The following is a 20733-nucleotide window of genomic DNA, read 5'->3' on the forward strand; positions in this document are numbered from 1 at the left end:
TTTAAAAATATTTCAATGTCATCCTAATTATGTAATATTAAAATAATTTAAAAAATATTATATCATTGACCCAGTTGAACCATGAACAGAAAGCTTATTGATTGAAGTTTTATCCCGAGTTTGAAAACTGTGGATCGTAGATTGGGTGCAGTTGTGCATTGTCTCCATAAAAAAAAAAAAGGATCTATTTCTAGGAAGCTGGTAATGTTGCTCAAAACTCAAAAGCTCTTTCTCTCACAGGGAAGGATCTCTACCTTCTTTCTCTCATAGGGAAGATAAAAAAAAAAGCTCTTGCTTCTCATTGCGACATACATATCCAGCCAAAGCAACTTTCTCAACAATTTACACTTCAGGTAAAGTGTACTAAACTTCAGGTGTAAGTATAATTTGGCCTAATTTCATCTTGGTAACAGCACGTTACCTTAATTTCAGTGTTGCCAAGAACATAGTATTTAAAAAATTGAATAAGCTTATATATAGTCTGGTTATGAACTATGAAGTGATTTATGTGATATATTCAATTAAGTACATGATCAAAATTATGTGATATGATACAAGAAAAAATAATGGTGAGTGATGTATGATAATGTAATAAATATACCATATGTTTACAAGTGCAGCACTAGATTGGATCCGTCATCAAATGACTTGCAGCATATATTGCTTGAGTTCTTGCACCTAAAGTATATCTTCTTTTTTTTTTTAATTATTATTATCTTCTTTCTTCCTCCTCTGCAGCCAAAAGCCTGTCTCTGGTCTTACTTCAATACGCCCTTATTTAGGTTGACAATCACAAGCTTTTCCCACTTCCCAGCTTCTATTTTTGTTTCCATGTGTGAGCGAAAGCAAGGGAGTTTCGAAAATAATAAGCAAAGCAGTACAATGGCACTAGAGGCCAACTACCCTAGGTGCTACCTGCTAGTGCAGATCAAAATTAAATGTGTAAAATAAATTGCTACCTGCTAGTGCTGAGAGTGGGGAGCTTAGAGAGGAAAAAGAAGGTGAACAACAATAGGAAAAAGAAAACGAAAGGAAATGAAAACGGAAAAATATTAGAGGGAAAGCAACCGAAAGGATATCTACCTTCCAACGACATGCTTTTTCCGAGCATTTTTAAGTACAGAGAAAATTGTAAACATGTTCAAGCATGTAATTAATAGAAAATTTTTCACAAATTATAAGTATTTGTTGTCATTTATTTGCCGCAGTCGAAGTTGAAGTTGATTAACTCAAGTTCAAGGATGACGAAAAATTCCAAACTCAAATAAAAATACAAAGTTATCTGTAATGGTACCACTGATTATAATCAGAGTAGCTAAGGGGGTAGATGAAAAAGAAAGAGAACAGAGGAAATAGGGAAGGAAAGATACGTGAGAGGGAAGGGATAATGAAGGAAAGAAGGAACTGAATTTGTTGTATCTCATTGCATAACCTTTCCGTCCCCTTTTAGGCTTATTTATACAAGATTCTTCCTCTAGATCCTTCTGTGTTCTAACCGCCCCCTTAACAGAATGAGCGTACATGCATGCATGCCTTTTTGATGAGTAACAGAGTAACTAACTTTTGAATTACTAACTAACTTCCTAAAATAGAAAACGCAGCAGATACATTTCTGCTAAAGGTATTTAAAATATCTAGGGTCATTACAACACCTTCCCCTTAAGAATCCTAGTCACTAAGATTGAGCTGGAAATTTGGGAACTGTGATTGTATTACTGTGACATCCTCCCAAGTTGAGTCTTCCGTGCCTAAGTTCACCCACTTGATCAACACTTGAGTCATCTTCTGTTTTCTCCTTATGATTTCACGAGTATCAAGTACACTTTCCGGGGCAATTTTAATCTGCCCCTCAGCAGTAGTCAAGGGTAACTCCTGAGTCACAACACGATTTGTTGCAGATGGTTTGAGCAAGGAAACATGGAAGGTAGGATGTATCAAAGAACCAGCAGGTAACTCTAGCTTATAGGCTGCATTTCCAACCTTTTGAAGGATCTTATACGGCCCATAGTACTTGGAAGATAACTTCAGATTCTTCCTGATTGCTACTGAAGTTTGCCTGTAAGGCTGCAATTTCAAGTATACCCAGTCACCTACCTGGAAACTCCTTTCAATTCTGTCCTTGTCAGCAAACTGCTTCATTCGATTTTGAGCCTTGATTAGATTTCCCCTCAGCAATTCATTCCACTTCCTCCTATCCCCCAACCACTGTTCCACAGCGGCTACTGGGGTCTCTAAGGTATCTAGGCCTAATTGAGAGGGTGGATAACCATACAGAGCCTGAAAAGGAGTCATTTTCAAGGCTGTGTGATGGTTGGTATTGTACCACCATTCGGCAGCTGCTAGTAAGAACTTCCATTTGTGAGGTTGTTGGAAACAAAGACACCTCAAGTATGTCTCAACGCACCTGTTCAGCCTTTCTGTCTGCCCATCTGTCTGAGGGTGGTATGCAGTGGAGTAGTGCAGCTCAGTACCCAGCTTCCCAAACAATTCCTGCCAAAACATGCTAGTAAACAGCCTATCCCTGTCTGATACAATGCTCAGGGGTAATCCGTGCAACTTGTAGATGTTATCAAAGTACATGCTAGCTACTGATTGTGCTGTATACTTGGAGGGTAGTGCTAAGAGGTGGCAGTATTTGGTAAACCTATCAATGACCACTAGTATTCCTTCATATCCTTGAGATTTAGGTAATCCTTCAATGAAGTCCATTGCAATGTGCTGCCATGCTTGCTCAGGGACAGGAAGTGGTTGCAGTAGGCCTGGTGTTTTGCAATTTTCTACCTTGCTCCTCTTACAGACATCACATTGCTGCACCCAACCTTCTACCTCTCTCTTCATTCCTGGCCAGAAGAATGGTCCCTTCAACCTCTGATAGGTTCCCAGATTGCCTGAGTGTCCTCCAAGGTGCGAGTCATGAAAGCAAGTTATCAGCTTCTGTCGCAAGCTCCCTGACGCTCCAATGTAAATCCTGCCTTTATACCTGAGTAATCCCCTATCAAAAGAGTAATTTGGAAGAGAGTTAGGTGTAATTGTCAAGGCTTCGATTAGCTTAATCACTGCACTATCCTCTCGGTAGCTTTCCAGAACCTCAGCTAGCCACGCAGGTTTCATGACTGAGAGACTGTGTGTAGAGCTATCTTCTTCATAGCCTCTCCTGGACAGTGCATCAGCCACAAGATTTTCCTTACCTCTCTTGTACTGTATTTCATAGTCCAGTCCTAGCAACTTAGTAAGCCACTTTTGCTGTAGGGGAGTGGTTATCTTCTGCTCTAGTAGGTACTTTAAGCTCTGGTGATCTGTCTTTATGATGAAATGGTTGCCCAGCAGGTAATGTCTCCACTTGGAAACAGCTGTAATAAGGGACAGCAACTCCTTCTCGTATATGGATAGTCCCAGGTTCTTAAGTCCCAGAGCTTGACTGAGATAGGCAATAGGCCTTCCCTGCTGCATTAGGACTGCACCAATAGCCTTATGACTAGCATCGGTTTCTAGGATAAAAGGTAAAGAGAAATTAGGAAGAGTTAGGACTGGTGTACTGCTCATTAGCTGCTTCAGTTTTTGAAAAGCTAGCTCAGCCTGCTCATTCCAATGGAAGTTTTCCTTCTTCAAGAGTTCAGTAAGTGGCTTGGCAACAAGTCCATATCCCCTCACAAACCTCCTGTAGTACCCCGTCAGTCCCAAAAAACCTCTTAATGCTTTCACTGACGTAGGGGCAGGCCAATCCATCATGCTCTTGACTTTTGAAGAATCTGCCTGCACTCCATCTCCACTGATAACATGTCCCAAATACTCTACTTGTGACTGTCCAAAGACGCATTTGGAAAGCTTGGCAAAAAGAGAATGAGCTTGGAGTGTTTCTAGGACAGTTTTGAGGTGCAAAAGATGAGTGTCTGGGTCTGGACTGTATACAAGGATGTCATCAAAGAATACTAACACAAACTTCCTCAGGTAAGGTTCAAAGACATGGTTCATCAGGCTTTGAAAGGTTGCGGGTGCATTAGTAAGACCAAAGGGCATAACAGTGAACTCATACAATCCAAGGTGAGTTTTGAAAGCTGTTTTTGGAATGTCAGCAATGATCATCCTGACCTGATGGTATCCAGCTCTTAGATCTATTTTAGAAAAGAGCTTGGCTCCATACAGTTCATCAAGTAAATCATCAATGATAGGTATTGGGAATTTATCCTTGATAGTCAGGTCATTTAGTTGTCTGTAGTCAACACAAAATCTCCAAGTTCCATCTTTTTTTTTTACTAATAGAACTGGAGAGGCGAACGGACTATGGCTAAGCTGGATAATTCCACTACTAAGCATGTCCTTCACCTGCCTTTCTATTTCATTTTTTTGGTTGTGAGGGTACCTATATGGTGCTATCTTGAAAGGTTTGACATTAGGTACTAGGGGAATTTGATGGTCACAGTTTCTGGAAGGGGGAAGGGACCGTGGTTCACCAAATACATCTTTGTAGTCTTTAAGCAGAGCACCTAAGGACTGTTGAAAATCAGTGTCCAGCTGAGTGACAGTGTTTACCTGAGTCTCCTTCATTTGCAGTCCGCATGCATGCTTCCAAATTCTGGTACTCCATCCCTCCTTTTCAGCCTTATCACCAGGGAGTTTGAGAACAGTCTCCTTGGATTCTCCATGCAGAAGAATCCTCTCCCCTTTCTCATCAAAGGACATGTTCAGCTGCTTGAAGTCGAATGTGATGGGGCTGTGTGCCGCCATCCAGTCTACCCCTATGATCACATCATACGGCTCCAAGTTAATGACAAACATATCATGAGTGAACTGTTTACCTTGCATTGTCCAGCTCATGTTTGGGATCATCTTGTCGCAGGTCAAATACTCCCCATTTGCCACCCTGACTCTGAAAGGCTTGATAGACTGGACCAGCTCTGGGTAGAGTCGTGCCACAGAGTTTTTGACAAAGCTATGAGTGCTTCCTCCATCAACCAGAATTGATAGTGGTGTCCGTTTGAAACTCCCTTGCAGCTTGATGGTGTTGTAAGTCATTTTCCCTGTTAACGCATGTATCTCCATTTCTATACCCTTGGTTGATTGTGCTCCCTTGTACTCGATCATCTCCCCTTCCACCAGATCATCAGGACTGTCGTCTATTGCCACCAGCAGATGGATTTCCTTCTGCTTACATTGGTGTCCTGGACCAAACTTCTCCCCGCACCTAAAGCAAAGATGGTGCTCCCTCCTGTACTGCAGCTCTGCGGGTGTGATTTTTCTGAAGCTTTGAGGATTCTGTTTCTTGACAGCATTGGCAATAACAGGCTTGGTATGAGGCGCGGTATATTGAGCAGCAGTCTGTGTAGTATTCCCTGCGAAACCAGATTTTTGGGGAGGTTTGTGCTTCTTGTGGTAAGCTTCAAAGGCATTCTCTTGCAATCTGGCCAGCTCGAATGCTTTGGATAGAGTCTTAGGGTCGTGAGTCTTCACCATTGACCGTAACTCATCTGGTAGTCCACTCAAAAAACATGAAATGTAATAATTTTCTGGGAGGAGAGGTGCTCGACTCATTACCTCAGAGAGTAGCTCCTCAAATTTTTCCTGGTAGGCTAAGACTGTGGTGGAAAGCTGCAATTTATTGAATTCCTCCACTGGATCCATTTGTCCCAATGCTCCAAAACGCTTGCACAATTCTCCCGAAAACTCCATCCAATCCACCTTGTTACCTCTAGTAGATTTGAATCCTTGATACCACACCTCTGCTTTCCCTTCTAAATGGAATTCCGTTAGCTCCATCCACTGCTCCAAAGGAATGTGTAGAAGCTGGAAATACCTCCGAAGTTTCCTGATCCATTCCCGGGGATTGTCTCCCCTGAACGCTGGAATTTCTAATTTAGGTGTGCTAGCATGGAAGGTGCTCCTGACAGTTTTCTCTCCTTGCTCTCGAGTCCCCATGTCAGAGTTCCTGGAGTGACTTCCCTCTGGAGAGCTCAATAATCCCTTCTCAGAATTCCCTCGGTTCACACTGGAAAGCTGCTGAGAAATGGCCACCATGAACGCATCTAATTTATTGCTCAGCTCCCCGCTTACTGCATCCAACCTATCTTCCATAATTTGTTTGTCTGCTGCTAGGGATTCCAGAATTCCTTGGAGTCTGCTATCTTGCCTGCGTAGTTGTTCTTCCATAGTTTTCATTCGAGTTCCATCTGCCATTGGATTATAGTGATTTCAGCTTCCTAGTCCAAGGACCGGAAGCTCTGATACCACTTGTAATGGTACCACTGATTATAATCAGAGTAGCTAAGGGGGTAGATGAAAAAGAAAGAGAACAGAGGAAATAGGGAAGGAAAGATACGTGAGAGGGAAGGGATAATGAAGGAAAGAAGGAACTGAATTTGTTGTATCTCATTGCATAACCTTTCCGTCCCCTTTTAGGTTTATTTATACAAGATTCTTCCTCTAGATCCTTCTGTGTTCTAACCGCCCCCTTAACAGAATGAGCGTACATGCATGCATGCCTTTTTGATGAGTAACAGAGTAACTAACTTTTGAATTACTAACTAACTTCCTAAAATAGAAAACGCAGCAGATACATTTCTGCTAAAGGTATTTAAAATATCTAGGGTCATTACATTATCCTAGCAAACTTGTTAACCAAACAGGGAGACTATTTCTTATTCGAGGACATGAGAAACGTACCATTAGTAATTCTAGTCTAAACTTTATAAATGACTAAGGCTACAGATGATGGGTTTCAAACTCCATCCACCAGCTTATAATTGCAGGCATGAAGATGGCATTAGTGTAAAGTTTGGTGAATGTGGCACATGAATTCCAGCAAGAAAGGGGACCAGATCGACCAGCAGGGTGATTTGCAAGACATGCCACCAACCCTTAAGTTACAAGTCCGATCTGAATCCAATATTCATGTTAAATATAAGGCTCTTTCAAATTTGTGTTTTAACATTGGCTAGACAGAATATTGAATGAACAATGAATCCTAGAGGCATATCCTTAATCATTTTCATCGGCCTCATTGCTATTTTATCAGCCAATCAATTCAGGAATGTACCTTTCTTGATCCTTGAGTATGTTAACGATCTTATTACCCTTGAAATGCTCTCGTCATCTACCGTTATTCCGATTGATCTGATGCTTGGTTATAATAGAGGTCATCATCATCATCACGATGACAAGAAAAGGAAAATAGTGTCAATCTGTGATGATTTTCCACCTGATTTTCCCCCTCCAGATACCAACACAACATCCACATTATGTGTTGATCATAATGGTTGCTGCAACTTCACCACCGTACAAGCTGCTGTCGATGCTGTTGAAGTTCTCAGCTCGAAAAGGACTATAATATGGATAAATAATGGCATTTACTTGTAAGTGGCTTTTCAAAACGTCCCCCCATCAGGCTTTAGTTTGGTTCTTTTCGTCTTTAATTTGCGTTGTTAGCATGGTTATTATATGCGTTTGGGGGTCTTCTGTTGCACTTCTCCCTATTGCATCATATTACATAACTTCTTGAATTAACAAGTGTTTTAAAATATATTGATCAAGAGAGGTTGTTTTAAAACTTAAATTCTTATAGTTGTAGGAATGAAGATATATACTTTTAGTCGAATGAATGTTGAAGGTCCTATTAGTTTCAATATTTGCCTTCAAAACAGCTTCACGTATTTGTTTCAATACTTGTATACATTTGCTATTATTGCACACGTTAGCCCCAAGGCCTATAAACAATACTCAATTAGACGATTATCTAATTGAGCTCAAATAAGTGATAAGCCTAGCTATAAGCAAACCCTGGTTTGGCTCCAATAAAAGAAAGGATATATTACTAGTAACCCCTTTGTAGTTTCACCTATTATTCTATGAGCCACTAACATTTTTAACCATCCACATAAACCCCCTTGGTTTTATATACCGCAGAAATTTGATGGAAAGCTACTTTTCTAACGTCGTTAGTTGAAATGTCAATATTACTCTTACTTAATTTTACTGACTACTTTGAATAAATTCATCGGGAAATTAATTATGTGGGTATATGTAAAATCATACGGGAGTTAAGTGGCTATTTATGTAAAATTATAAGGGGCTATGTAGTAGATATTATAGTTTCACATTTTTGGAGCTCATTTGTGTCAATTGCCATCATCAAATGTACTTTTCGTCCATTTTTCCAATTTACATAAGATCATAGAAGGTGTTACGTAGGTATCTTGAAACATTATAGGGTCATGTGGGAATATGCAAAAGTAAAATTGGGTTATTAGTAAATTACCCTAAAGAAAATCAAAACTATTTTTTCCTGGAACTCAAATACTGATCGCACGATCCATTCTCAAGTCCAGCGAGAAAGTTATCATTCCGAAAGCAAAACCAAACATCTCCTTTCAAGGACAAGGCTTTACGTCCACGGCAATTGTGTGGAATGATACAGCCAATTCTTCGCATGGCACATTTTACAGCGGCTCCGTTCAAGTTTTTGCTGCCAACTTCATAGCCAAGAACATAAGTTTCATGGTCAGTAATTTCCTCAATCACTATATATAATTTCATTGCATAGTTCCCACTCCTCTCATTTATATAATGTAACACTTATTTACCTAATGCCCTATTATACAAAAAAGTTAATATATACTTCTGCATAAATAAAAGGGCAAATTACACTTTACCCTCCTGTGGTTTAGTATTTTTTGACATAACCCTCATATGGTTTCAAAAACTATACATAATCCTCTCATAGTTTGGATTAAACTGTCAAAGTGACGGAAATGATCATTCGTAACGGAGTCATTTAAAATGTCAAAAATACCCTTATGTAAAGCTGAAATTATTTATTAATCAAGAGGGGTTACGTGTATATTTTAAAAACCATAAGGAGGTTATATGGTAATGCATTAAATCATAAGGGGGTTATATAGTAAAATATAAAAATCATACGGAGTCCGTGTGTTATGTATTTATAAGGGTAATTTCGACATTTTTAAAAGTTCTGTAATGAATAACTATTTTCGTCACTTTGACACTTTAATCTAAACCATGAGAGAGTTATGTACAGCTTTTGACATCATAGGAAGGTTATTAAAAAATACAAATCTACAGGGGATAAAGTGTAATTTTCCCTAAATAAAATGTAAGTACGGTGACAATTACTACGACTATTTAAAGTACCTAGTTTAGGCAAGGTTCCTAATCCTAATAGCATTATCATACGAGATATAGAACGTGGCCCCTATACCTGGTCCGGGAGCAGTGGGAGCACAAGCAGTAGCGATGAGAATAGCGGGAGACCAAGCGGCCTTCTGGGGTTGTGGGTTCTTTGGAGCGCAGGACACCCTGCATGATGACCGAGGCCGCCACTATTTTAAAGAATGTTACATACAAGGCTCCATTGATTTCGTCTTTGGCAATGGGAAATCATTTTATGAGGTAATAATTGTGACCACCATCTCGAATTGATTGTTTTTTTATCATTCATGCACGATGGTAGATGCATATTGCAATGTGCAAGGACTACCACAAATTACTAACTTACTTGTCTCTTTTTTTTTTTTTTGGTCAACTTCTGTAAAATGGCTTGAACAAATTGTATTAAAAGGTAAATTATGGGGGTGAATCTGGTTTAGAACTTGTACATAAATAAACCTTGTGACCAGGGGTGGATTTACTCAATGTTCAGTGTGGGCACGTGCTACCGCTAAACCAAAAACAAATTGCATTTCTAGGCATTGAGATTTTGAAAAATTCTTATTTTTTCCTTACTAAATTTTGAGTTTTGCACCAATGATCAATGAAAAATGTATATTTGAATATTGGCTTGTCAAAAAAAATCTTGTTCTTACCTTGATATTGGTAGAAATTCAACTTAAGGATGTGCACACGAGGGGTTGGGTAACAATTTTTAATAAAAGAATTAAATAATTGGACATAATTGATCGCTTTAACGACGATTGCATATACAAATTAAATCAATACTCTAAAACACTTAGTTTACTTTACTAGTGAGTTTTTTTTTTATATACAAGGAAAAATTTAAAGGTAATGAGTTACAACAAAACAAGAAAAAGGGGTTAATTATAATAAAACATTAGTGGGTAGTGGGTTCCTTATTTCCTCGTCTCATCTTGCGGCTATATAGGTCATTATTTGATATTCACTTACTTTGTATGTATTGTTATTACTCAATACTAATTATATATAGAACTAAAAGAACTTTATTTTTAATTGTGTCCTCACTGAAAATTTTTTCTAGCTTATGACTACCAAGTGTGCAAATTAAAGTTTGTGATTTGCCATGTTAAATGTCAATAGCATACCATGCTTGGGAAAAATTCTTTTTCAAAGATAAACTAAGTCACCATGAATTCAGTGTGAAACCTTTTTCACCTATGTTAAACGTTCTGGACATTACATCAAACTAATATTTATATGTAAAATTTAGAAAATCTAGTACCACTTTTTATATTTTGTGTACGTAAAGCATTTTAACAGGAACATTCTATGGCTCAGGCATTTTCTTTGTCTACAAAACTGGATATCATTCATAATGAGACAGACAGAGCAAGCAAAACGTTTAATACATACATCTGGAATCAAGAGATCTAGTAATCGTTTAAAAAAGTTCACCTTCCTAGCTAACTGCTGAGCATAATCAACCAGAATTGCCAGTTAACCTCAATAGCGAACCCAGTAGCAGTAGGAGCAAGGGCGATAACCGGAGCAGTGACGGCGCATGGGCGAGCTTCCAAGGACGAAAACAGTGGCTATGCTTTCGTGAATTGCAGCATTGGAGGAACAGGAAGAATCTGGCTGGGACGAGCGTGGAGGCCCTTCTCCACTGTTGTGTTTGCTTACACTTCTATGTCTGACATCATTGCTTCTGAGGGATGGAATGACTTCAATGATCCTTCCAGAGACCAGTACGTAAGGGGCTAGCTGCTGCTGCCATTACCCTTTTTTCTTTTCTTTTTTTTTTTGGGTGCAGGGAAGGGGTGAGATTTAAGAAACGAGGAAGAAGGAGGAGAGGGATTTGATTACCATTATTCATTTTGCGACCTTCTTTAAGTAATTTTTGCTGTTGAATCGATCTATGATTAACCAAGAAATTAATATGCCGTATGTATACATGCATGCAGGACTGTTTTCTATGGGGAGTACAATTGTTCTGGCAATGGAGCTAATACAACACTAAGGGTGCCTTATGCCCAAAAGCTCGATGACACACAAGCTACACCTTTTCTGAATATTTCTTTCATGGATGGTGATCAGTGGCTGCAACCATACAGTTAATTTGAACATGGTGTTAATTAAGTTGTGGGAAGAATTTGGAATGGCTGAATTCAGAATTGGGTGTTTTCAATTTTCAATGATTTAAATTATAATGATTGAAGGATGAATATATTTATTTGGAATTAATTTCTGAAATGATTTATTGTAGCGTTTGAAACATGAATAAATTTCTTGAAAGGATTCAAGAAGATTTAACAAGTAATTTATCAATTTATGTGACTAGATGACTCTTTTTTTTTTTTTTAAATAATCATTATCTGTATTAAAACACTTGTAACATCCTATAAGGGTCCAAGTATTTAAATCTAAAATCTGTTCCCTTCAAAAAACTTGTGCCGAAGCTTTGTCTCCAACAGAATGAGGCATCCAACAATTTAGTAACTTGAATATTTTGCAACAGGTGTAAATCTAGAGGTCTATATATAATTGCATACTCAATTTTTTGAAAGCTCAAATATATGTTGGTAGAGAATTACACTGATTAGATGGTGGCGACTAGGATGCATCTGCTAGTTGTCAAGGTCATCGAAAAAATTATTATATCTCTAATTATTTATTAGCATTTTTTTTTATAACTTTGTACTTTTCAAGTTTTTTAATGATCACATGCGATAGAATAAATTATCTCTTGACATACCTCAAGAAAATTTAAGATGCTTTTTGTTGTTTTCTGCATGTATTTTATGGTTGAAACTTGAACGACGAAATGATCAGTACTCCGGTGATTTATAAGTTTCATGGTGTTAACATTTTTTTTCTTTTCTAATTGAGAAATTATAATGATGTTTCACTTGCTCTCTCGATTATAATTCATAGAGTGCACCAGTTGCCTGCTTTAAGAGGCTGTTCTTAACCAGGCTAGGCAAAAAAATCTGCAAACCCAAAAATCCACGAGACCCAATTTGATGAAAACTGAAAATCAAGATATCTTGCTCTCCATTTACCTGTTGATGCAGGTCGAAGGATGGGTTTTACTCAGTAAGAACTTCGATACGAGTAACGATTTTGGTGACCAGCAAGTACTCACTCTGTCCTGTATCTCATAAACAGAATTGTTTATAGTTAACTTTTTCCCTTCACAAATTTCCAAACGCAGAAAAGATTCCAAACATAGTCTGAGTGGAGTCGTGGGAATGAGTAATCAAATGTCATCGACTTCAAACACCTGTCCCAGACGCACGCACCACCCAAGACTCTCAGTCCTTGTACAGGATGGCAGAATCAGCCCTTTTTCTTTCAGCAAAGAGGTACCACCTTATGTTTCCTGGTTACCAGTATCTTTCAGCCAAGTTTGCATATCTTTCCTGGTTTCCAGTATCTCCTTTTTCAAGAATTTATATATCTTTCAGAAAAGTTCATATTTTGTCTGTTTGCATGTTTTTATGAATGCTACTGGAAGTTTTTGACCAATCTGGTTTTGTTGGTTTTCTATCAGGGTTGCAGTTGTTACAGGAGCGAACAAGGGGATAGGATTAGAGATATGTAGGCAATTAGCTTCCAAAGGGGTGATGGTGGTTTTAACCGCTAGAGACCCGAAAAAGGGTATTGAAGCTGTTCAAAGTCTCCAGGCCACGGCATCTTGTGATAATGTCATTTTTCATCAGCTTGATGTGGCGGACCCTTCAAGTATAGCTTCCCTGGCAGACTTTATCAAGACCCGATTTGGGAAACTTGACATATTGGTATATTTTGCAGTATTTTCTCTCTTTTCTGAGCTTCCAAGCACCTTATATTAGATTTGTTGGTTCAAAACTGGGATTTTTTTTTAAAACTAAACTTGCGCATTTTTCTGACTTAGTTACTTATGGTAAATTGGTTATACTCCAGATATACCTTCATGCTTGTGTAATAGTGCATTTGATTGAAGAGTTAAGCTAAGCATGCTTGTTTTATCTCTTTCTTTAATTTTTTTTCATGTTTTACTTGAATCTGTTTATGTGATATCATTCCCCTGTTCTCATGTGACAAAATAAATATGACACAGCACTCAATTGCTCCATTTTAAAGCTCAACCCGATGGATGGAGTATCTTTGAAAGTTATTGTATTTCAGATTATGGTCAGGAGTTCAGCAGATACAATACTAGAATTTTGATTTATACACATGGGCTTAAGCCAACTCCAGGGGAAAGGAGATGAAACTACTTAAGGAAGTTGATCAATGGGCTGAATGATCGTCAGACGTAGAATGAGGGCTAATATAAAAGAAGTGAAAGGACTTCAGGGAATATTCAGGCATTGTTCTGACGCATTTTCATTATTTCTTGTACCAAAAATGTCCGCAGTAGCACAGATGCTTCAAAATTTTCAAGCATTCTGGGAAATTCTGTCTTTCGCTTATGCACAATCAATCATCTTAAACTGTTTTTAAAAAATCTAAACCAACATTTGCATGTTACTTGTCTAAGGTGTGATCGACCATGATCTAACCTAATCAGAGGGGATTAATAGAGCTTTGCGTATTATCATTTGTGCTGCATGCATGGATATTTCATGTTTCTTAGAAATATTGTGTAAGGTGACAAATTTAGCTGCTCTGAATCCTTGAAGCACAGGCAATTTTGGAGGATTTGGGGATAGCAGTGATGTTGGAGGGCCATTATAGGAGGATTTGACGTATTCAATGATCCCATTATGTTCTTATGGAAGGATTTGTGCATTAAAATTATTGAAATTAATTCTATAGAACATAACCAAAGTGAAAAAGAAAAATTGTGCAGGTAAACAATGCAGCTGTTCTTGGTGTTAAAGTGGATAGCAATGCTCTTGATTCTTTGGCTGATCACGTGGTGAGCCGACCTTTGAATAGTTATTTCTCTGCTACAAAGTTTAGACGCTAGTGTATTCCTCTATAGTCTTATGCTAATATCAAATGCCATGCAATGTCTTTGGAAGCCTGAACCTGTTGGCTATTTTTCAAAGAGCAAATAAGTAACTACAACTTTGTTGCCGACCCGTATATGCAGCCAGGAGGATACATTAATTGGAATGAGGTTTCGACTCAAGCTCATGATTTGGCGGAAGAATGCTTAAAAACAAACTACTACGGACCAAAAAGCACAACTGAAGCATTTGCCCCCCTTCTCAAATTGTCTGATTCAGGAAGAGTTGTTAACGTTTCCTCCTCATCTGGGAAGCTAAAGGTAATCAACCTAACTTGTAAAAGCAAACATTTTGCTCCAGTCCAAGATTAATGTAACTGTGTTTTCTTTTTTCTTTTTGTGGTGCAGTTCGTAGCGAATAATTGGGCACAAACAATACTAAGCGATGCAGATTGCCTTACTGAAGACAGGATTGATGAAGTACTGAATGAGTTTCTGAAAGATTTCAAAGAGGGTTTTCTGAATGCCAAAGGCTGGCCTTCTTTTCTGTCTGCTTATACATTATCAAAAGCTGCCTTAAATGCCTACACGAGGATTGTGGCTAAGAAGTATCCTGAGTGGATGATCAACTGTGTCTGCCCAGGCTATGTTAAAACTGATATGAATTACCATAGAGGCGTCTTATCCTCAGAAGAAGGTGCAGAAAGTCCCGTATGGCTGGCCCTGTTGCCCCCCGGGGAAAAGCCATCGGGATTGTTCTTCTCCCAGAAAATTGTCTCACCTTTCTAGCGACTCAAAGACTGTTTACGTAATAATTATGGCTTTAGCAGACTTCTCTTGACTTTGCCTGTAGGAAGGATACGTGACCAATTTGTAAACCTTTCTGTCTGATTTATGATGAGACATGGCTACTAATTACTGATAAAGACAAGTATCTTCCGCAGATAAAATGCGTGGTGCAGAAATGGGCAGTTTAAGCCAAAGATTTTTACTGGACAAGAATCTTCAGGATATGCAAGAATAACAATCCAATTTCCTCTGGGGTGGGCTCTGAGTTTGCTTCAGCACATTTCCGGACTGATATGTATATGTCACTCTCAGTTTGCATTATTGGCTGGAGTTTTGGGAGCTTCTGGACCAAACAAAGTGTCCAGTGTACAGATCAAAACTTTGTGGAGTACAAACAACAAAAAGTTGAGGTGGATATTTAGACGGGTCCGAGACAGGGAAGAAAAAATCATTAGATGGATCATTTTTTTTTTTTTTTTCATTATTGCTTTATTTATTTATTTATTTTTATCATCGTTGCTTTATCTATATACTACTCTATCTTAATCTACATAGGATGAGGCTCAACTGAACCTACGAGGAATCGATGAAAACTGAACTACCACCGAATCATACGAATACACTGAATTTTTTAAAAAAATCACTTATTGTGATAATTGATGAGAGACAAGATTTGAAATCTTGACCTTTCATCCCAGTCTTGACGGTGGCCGCCAGCGTTTGATGGTTTTGGATGGACCATTGAAAAGTTGGATTCTGGATACCATCGTTCACTGGTATTGACCTTCCACCAGTAGAGTCCGTGCGAAATTTGGAGTTTGGCGCTGTAAAATTGATTTTACAAACGTATCCTCGGGAAAGTGCTAACTAGCGCCATGACGCCATCGCCATTAGTCTGTGCGAAATTTGGAATTTGGCGCTGTAAAAATGATTTTACAAACGTATACAGTGCTGACGCGAGCCATGACGCTTCTTGCAATAAACCAACTAGTCCTAATAGTTAGCTATCAAGAAATCAAATTCCAGAGGTTTAAACCAACGGGAGATTTAAAATTCTATTTGAGTGTGGGTCAAGAAATCAAATTTCTTGACTTGCATTCTAAAAATTCAGGATTTTTTAGAAAAATTTCGTCAGTGAGTACGTAGGCACTTATCTAAACTGGTAATGGTTCAATCGCTTTCGAATTTTCCCTTTGAACCCTTTGGATCACCCCCTCCCCCTAATATAGAATAGAAATAAGTATAGAATAAAATCTATCATGTTCGACAAAAAAACAAAACAAAACTTGTAATAAGTATGTTATTTTTTTAAACCAGAAGTTTGCATTGTATCGATACAGATGACCATCACGGATCAAGATATGTGTCGAGAGGCAAATTATGAAAATATGAAGGTAATTAATATTATCGATCAAACGCAATTCTTACATCAACAACTATACTTAACAACTGAGCTAATATGTGTCAAACTTATAATTAATACTACCAGACTTTGCTTTGTGTTACCCTATGATGTCCTCATGCTGTGTGGGAAAGACTATTGTAATTTCGTCATGTTAATGTGATTGTTGTATTTGCTATATTATTTGTTACAATTACATTATAATAGTAAATAGATTGTATCGTTGTTGATACGAACCCACCAAGATGGATTGAACTCGTATCCCACACAATCTCGGATCTAGACGAAGAATTTAGTTGAACTTGCAGAATAACCCTTGACCATTCTAAACCATAAGATTATGAACCAAGATGAATCTTAGCCCACAACCTAATAATTTAGTAAATTAGAGTTTAAAGGTAGAAAACGTCACAGCCAAGTGCATTTTTTGGTTGATAAGTCGATGAACACTTGAGAATCTCTCAAGTATTCAAATTGGATTTCTTAGACAAGAGAGTTGGAGTATTGTTGGAAAAATTCCTTTATTACCTCGTAAGAAATAGCATTTATGGCTTAAGACTTATTTATAGCCTTTATAAGATTCAAAAATCCTAATTAAACTAGAACTCACGTAACTAGTTTCTAAAAATCCTAAATCGGCTCCAACTATGGTCAACATGACCTTAGCCGTTTTATTCCATTAAATTAACAACTTAATTAACTCCTAACTAACTCTAATTAATCAACTGATCATGGCTGGAAATAAAATAAACAAACGACATAAAGAATTTAAAACACAAAATAGATTCGGATCACATGTCAAGACATGAACCCGATTGCACTTCAACCACCATCACTAGACTCAATGACTTGAATAAAGAGTATAAAGTGTTGTATCTTTAAGTTCAAGCCCTTGAATCACTCTTTTAAGCTTTTTAGTTCAACTTGAACTTCAGTTGTAGTTGAATAGCATTGTGTCCTTGTATAGGTCTTCATTAGCTGTATTCGTGAAAAAAAAAAATGGATAGAGCTAAATCCACACCTTCACAATCTAAATCCATACCTTTATAACCAAATTGACCAAAGAGCCATAGCATTAACCGAACTTTAGTAGAAACTCTTTAAATAAAAAATTAGCCTTTTTTTGTGAAAGCAAATGGTGTTAATTTGGATTTAAATTTTACATCATTATGAATGATCTTAAAATTTTTGACTTTTCACATTCGTTTTGATGGCATTTGTTTTTTCCTTTTAATTGGTTTTTTTTTTATCTCTTTTTATCATGCAAGAGGAGATGAGATATTTTTTTAGAATTGTGTTAAGAAAATGTTTTTATCTTTTCGGCACATTGCACTTCAAAGTTGATTGAAGTATAATTTTAGAAAATACTAACGGATCAATGTATAATAAGGATGATGGTATCAAATAATTTCAATTAATTAAAACTTGTAATTGATTTTTTTAAACACGAGAAAGACAAGTTTTATATTGAAATAAGTTTTTATAAAGTTAAAATGGGCTTTATTGTCATTTTAAAGCTAGGGGCGTGAATTTAGACTGAGGTGTGGATTTCACCCTACTCCCGCGCTTGAGGGTATATACTATACTATATATACAGATGCTTGTGGAGTAGAGGCTTAATTACAGGAACTCGTTAGCCAAAAAAAAAAAAAAAAAAGGAAAAAAAAAAATCTAGATTCCTCGTACCAGCCATGGCAGAAGCAAAGAGGTACTTCGACGTGTTTACATTTAACGTCTGGCTTTCAATTAATTTTCCTGGCCAAAGTATTTTGATGAGGCCTCTATTTTTTGGCATTTTTGCTCTGTTTTTGGGGCAGGTATGCAATTGTGACCGGGGCAAACAAAGGGATAGGATTTGAGGTATGCAGGCACTTAGCTTCTAAAGGAATCACCGTGGTTCTGACTGCCAGGGATGAGAAGAGGGGACTCGATGCTCTTCACAAGCTCAAATTCTCTGATGGTCTTTCTGCTGATCATTTGCTATTTCATCAGCTTGATGTGGCAGATTCGTCTAGCGTTGCTTCCCTTGCTCAATTCATCAAGACTCAGTTTGGAAGGCTTGATATCTTGGTATGACAGACTAACTCCAATTCCAATATCTGACTTTTTGATTTTCTGTAAAACCTGATTCCCCTTTGGTGACAAGATGGGCATAAGTAGATAATTTCACCCAATGCCAAATTCAGCATCTTGTAAGTTGTAACTGCTCATGCATGGCTTTTCTTTTGTTTTATCGATCAGGTGAATAATGCAGGAATTATTGGAGCTGATATAGACTCTGATGCTTTTAAAGCTGCGATTGCAGCTGGTGCTGTTGAAGAGGTAAACTTGGATTTTACCTTTAAATCATCAAGATTCTGGTCCTCTTTCAATTTCCCAAAATCTCCTGCTTTTTCCTCCTTCTGGAGATCATGTTCTTTGTCCTTTTCTTTTCCTGTCTCATCTTGCTAGTTAAGATTCTCAGGAATTAGTTGCAAAATATGATTTTTATAGCTTTCAATGTGTCAATAAACCTGCCCTTTTATAGGTGTCCTTGTAATACATGAACGTTTTCCTTCGTTTTGCCCAATGCAGGAACGAGCTAATAAAGCTGACTGGAGCAGTTCGATCAAAGAGACTCATGAATTGGCAGTACAATGCTTCCAAACAAACTATTATGGTGCCAAAAGAATGATTGAAGCCTTTGTTCCTCTTCTCCAATTATCTCAATCACCAAGAGTTGTCAACGTTTCCTCAGGCGCGGGAAAGCTAAAGGTACATATCTTCTTGTAATTGTATTTCTTCGAGTACGTAGATTCTTCATTGTTGTGTGCAGGGTAGTAAACTTGGCACAAAAATTTAAAAGAACCAACGATGCTGCTTAACAGCATACAGATGCCTTGGACATAATTCTGGCTCCATGCATCGAGTTCTCTGATGACCTCAGGATTTTAACTCTGTTCTGAAGCCACCCTGGTTCCCAATTTTAACTCTGTATCCATTTCATAGGGAAAACTGTAAATCCCATAAGCAGCTTACATAAAGTTTGCTCGATTTGCTTCAGAATATACCCAGTGAATGGGCCAGAGGGATATTCACTGATGTCGACAACCTTACAGAAGAGAGAGTGGATGAGGTGCTCAATCAGTACCTGAAAGACTTAAAAGAAGGTTCCAGAGAAGCCAAAGGCTGGCCTTCATTCCTGTCTTCTTATACAGTCTCGAAAGCAGCCATGAATGCATACACAATTGTTGTCGCAAAGAAGCATCCCCACATCAAGATCAATACTGTCTGTCCTGGTTTTGTCAAAACGGATATAAACTTCGAATCCGGCACATTGACTGCAGAAGAAGGTGCTGACAGTATTGTGAGGCTGGCTCTGCTGCCTGATGATGGTCCTTCTGGCTTGTTCTTCATTCGCAGTGAAATATCACCTCTTGGATAGAGATAATCCTTCTCATCTCTTTGCATTCATGTGAGATCATCCCTACCGGGCCATAAATCTATGCAACACTGTGATATTTTTCATGCAACTTAGACTACAAAATCACCAAAGAATGATGTTTTGAATCCTTTGTTTTGATGAATAAATCATATATGAGCTTCATTGTTCGTCATGCAACAATTAATCTTGTCAAGATCTTCTCTTCTCAACTAATTTAGTCATACCTGTGCTAAAGATCTAGACAGACTTGGAATCATATGTTTTTACTATTTGACCATCTTTATTCGGTTTAAGTGTAATACTTTTCCTATCAAATTACGCTCTCAAACTCAAAGAAGGGAACAAGAAAATCAGGCAGAAGGATATGCTTAAACACTACTATTTGCAGGTTGCATAATTATTTCAGTTTGATTTATTGGTGGAATATTATGTAATTTGACAATGTGGTTTTTGAATTCTCTCTCTTTTCTATGTAGCTTAATGGTAAACAAATCCCACCTGACTCCGAAGTGAGGAAAAGAAAAGATTGTCAAGAAGCTAAAATAAAAGTGTATTATGATCCAAAGGCCAAACCAGCCTCACTCCAAACCTTCCCCTACCCCACACAAAAAAAAAAAAAACCAAAATTTTTTTTTTAAAAAAAAGTCTTAAGAGTATGTGAAAAGCTAGCATGACAATGTACTTATATTATAAACCCATATTCTTATAAAATTGAGCAATCTGTTGACTAGGCAATCTTGGAATGCTGTAAGAGAATTTAATGGTGCTAAAATAGGATTTTGTGTCAACTAACTTGACAGTTGTTTTAATCGTGGCCCTAAAAATCCTTGCTAATTGCAACTAGATTCTTCAAGAAACTGCACAAATTTAAAGTTTTACCATCCACAATGGATCCATGAATCCCTTTACTATTCACCTGAAATCATTATTAAAGGAAAAAAAGATTATAAATAAACAAGGAGAATGTTAAAGTAACAATTGGAAAAAAAAAAAACAACTGTTAAAAAAAGTGGAACAAACAATGAAAATTTTATTGGA

The 20733-nt window shown here is 37.7% G+C and overlaps 3 protein-coding genes across 3 annotated transcripts; all 3 read left to right on the forward strand.

Annotated features, from left to right (window-relative positions):
• The first annotated feature begins 6918 nt into the window (after positions 1–6918).
• On the forward strand, positions 6919–11457 carry LOC113733140 (probable pectinesterase 8). Its single transcript, XM_027259320.2, has 5 exons — positions 6919–7346; positions 8319–8490; positions 9193–9399; positions 10630–10889; positions 11106–11457. Exons 1-5 carry the CDS (start codon positions 6952–6954, stop codon positions 11257–11259), a joined length of 1188 nt encoding a protein of 395 aa, XP_027115121.2. The 5' UTR covers positions 6919–6951; the 3' UTR covers positions 11260–11457.
• Positions 11458–12046: 589 nt separating this feature from the next.
• On the forward strand, positions 12047–15382 carry LOC140037091 ((+)-neomenthol dehydrogenase-like). Its single transcript, XM_072081126.1, has 5 exons — positions 12047–12506; positions 12695–12941; positions 13979–14047; positions 14225–14401; positions 14489–15382. Exons 1-5 carry the CDS (start codon positions 12472–12474, stop codon positions 14867–14869), a joined length of 909 nt encoding a protein of 302 aa, XP_071937227.1. The 5' UTR covers positions 12047–12471; the 3' UTR covers positions 14870–15382.
• A 2447-nt stretch (positions 15383–17829) lies between these two features.
• On the forward strand, positions 17830–19875 carry LOC113729489 ((+)-neomenthol dehydrogenase). The gene is made up of 5 exons (XM_027253783.2): positions 17830–17979; positions 18089–18341; positions 18513–18593; positions 18846–19025; positions 19315–19875. The coding sequence occupies exons 1-5, from the start codon at positions 17963–17965 to the stop codon at positions 19693–19695; spliced, it is 912 nt and encodes a 303-aa protein (XP_027109584.2). The 5' UTR covers positions 17830–17962; the 3' UTR covers positions 19696–19875.
• Positions 19876–20733: the final 858 nt, after the last annotated feature.

Source organism: Coffea arabica, chromosome 2e (genome assembly GCF_036785885.1).
Source record: "Coffea arabica cultivar ET-39 chromosome 2e, Coffea Arabica ET-39 HiFi, whole genome shotgun sequence".
NCBI classification, from domain to species: Eukaryota; Viridiplantae; Streptophyta; class Magnoliopsida; order Gentianales; family Rubiaceae; genus Coffea; species Coffea arabica.

What these genes read in the sequence shown, in the direction of transcription:
- LOC113733140 (XM_027259320.2), top strand. Translation starts at nt 6,952, where the DNA reads ATGAATCCTAGAGGCATATCCTTAATCATTTTCATCGGCCTCATTGCT. An exon ending in ATAAATAATGGCATTTACTT is followed by an intron (nt 7,347 to 8,318) that starts GTAAGTGGCTTT and finishes TCTCAAGTCCAG; the next exon opens with CGAGAAAGTTATCATTCCGA. An exon ending in ATGGGAAATCATTTTATGAG is followed by an intron (nt 9,400 to 10,629) that starts GTAATAATTGTG and finishes ATAATCAACCAG; the next exon opens with AATTGCCAGTTAACCTCAAT.
- LOC140037091 (XM_072081126.1), top strand. Translation starts at nt 12,472, where the DNA reads ATGGCAGAATCAGCCCTTTTTCTTTCAGCAAAGAG. An exon ending in TTGGGAAACTTGACATATTG is followed by an intron (nt 12,942 to 13,978) that starts GTATATTTTGCA and finishes AAAATTGTGCAG; the next exon opens with GTAAACAATGCAGCTGTTCT. An exon ending in CCTCATCTGGGAAGCTAAAG is followed by an intron (nt 14,402 to 14,488) that starts GTAATCAACCTA and finishes TTTGTGGTGCAG; the next exon opens with TTCGTAGCGAATAATTGGGC.
- LOC113729489 (XM_027253783.2), top strand. An exon ending in TTGGAAGGCTTGATATCTTG is followed by an intron (nt 18,342 to 18,512) that starts GTATGACAGACT and finishes TTTATCGATCAG; the next exon opens with GTGAATAATGCAGGAATTAT. An exon ending in CAGCTGGTGCTGTTGAAGAG is followed by an intron (nt 18,594 to 18,845) that starts GTAAACTTGGAT and finishes TGCCCAATGCAG; the next exon opens with GAACGAGCTAATAAAGCTGA.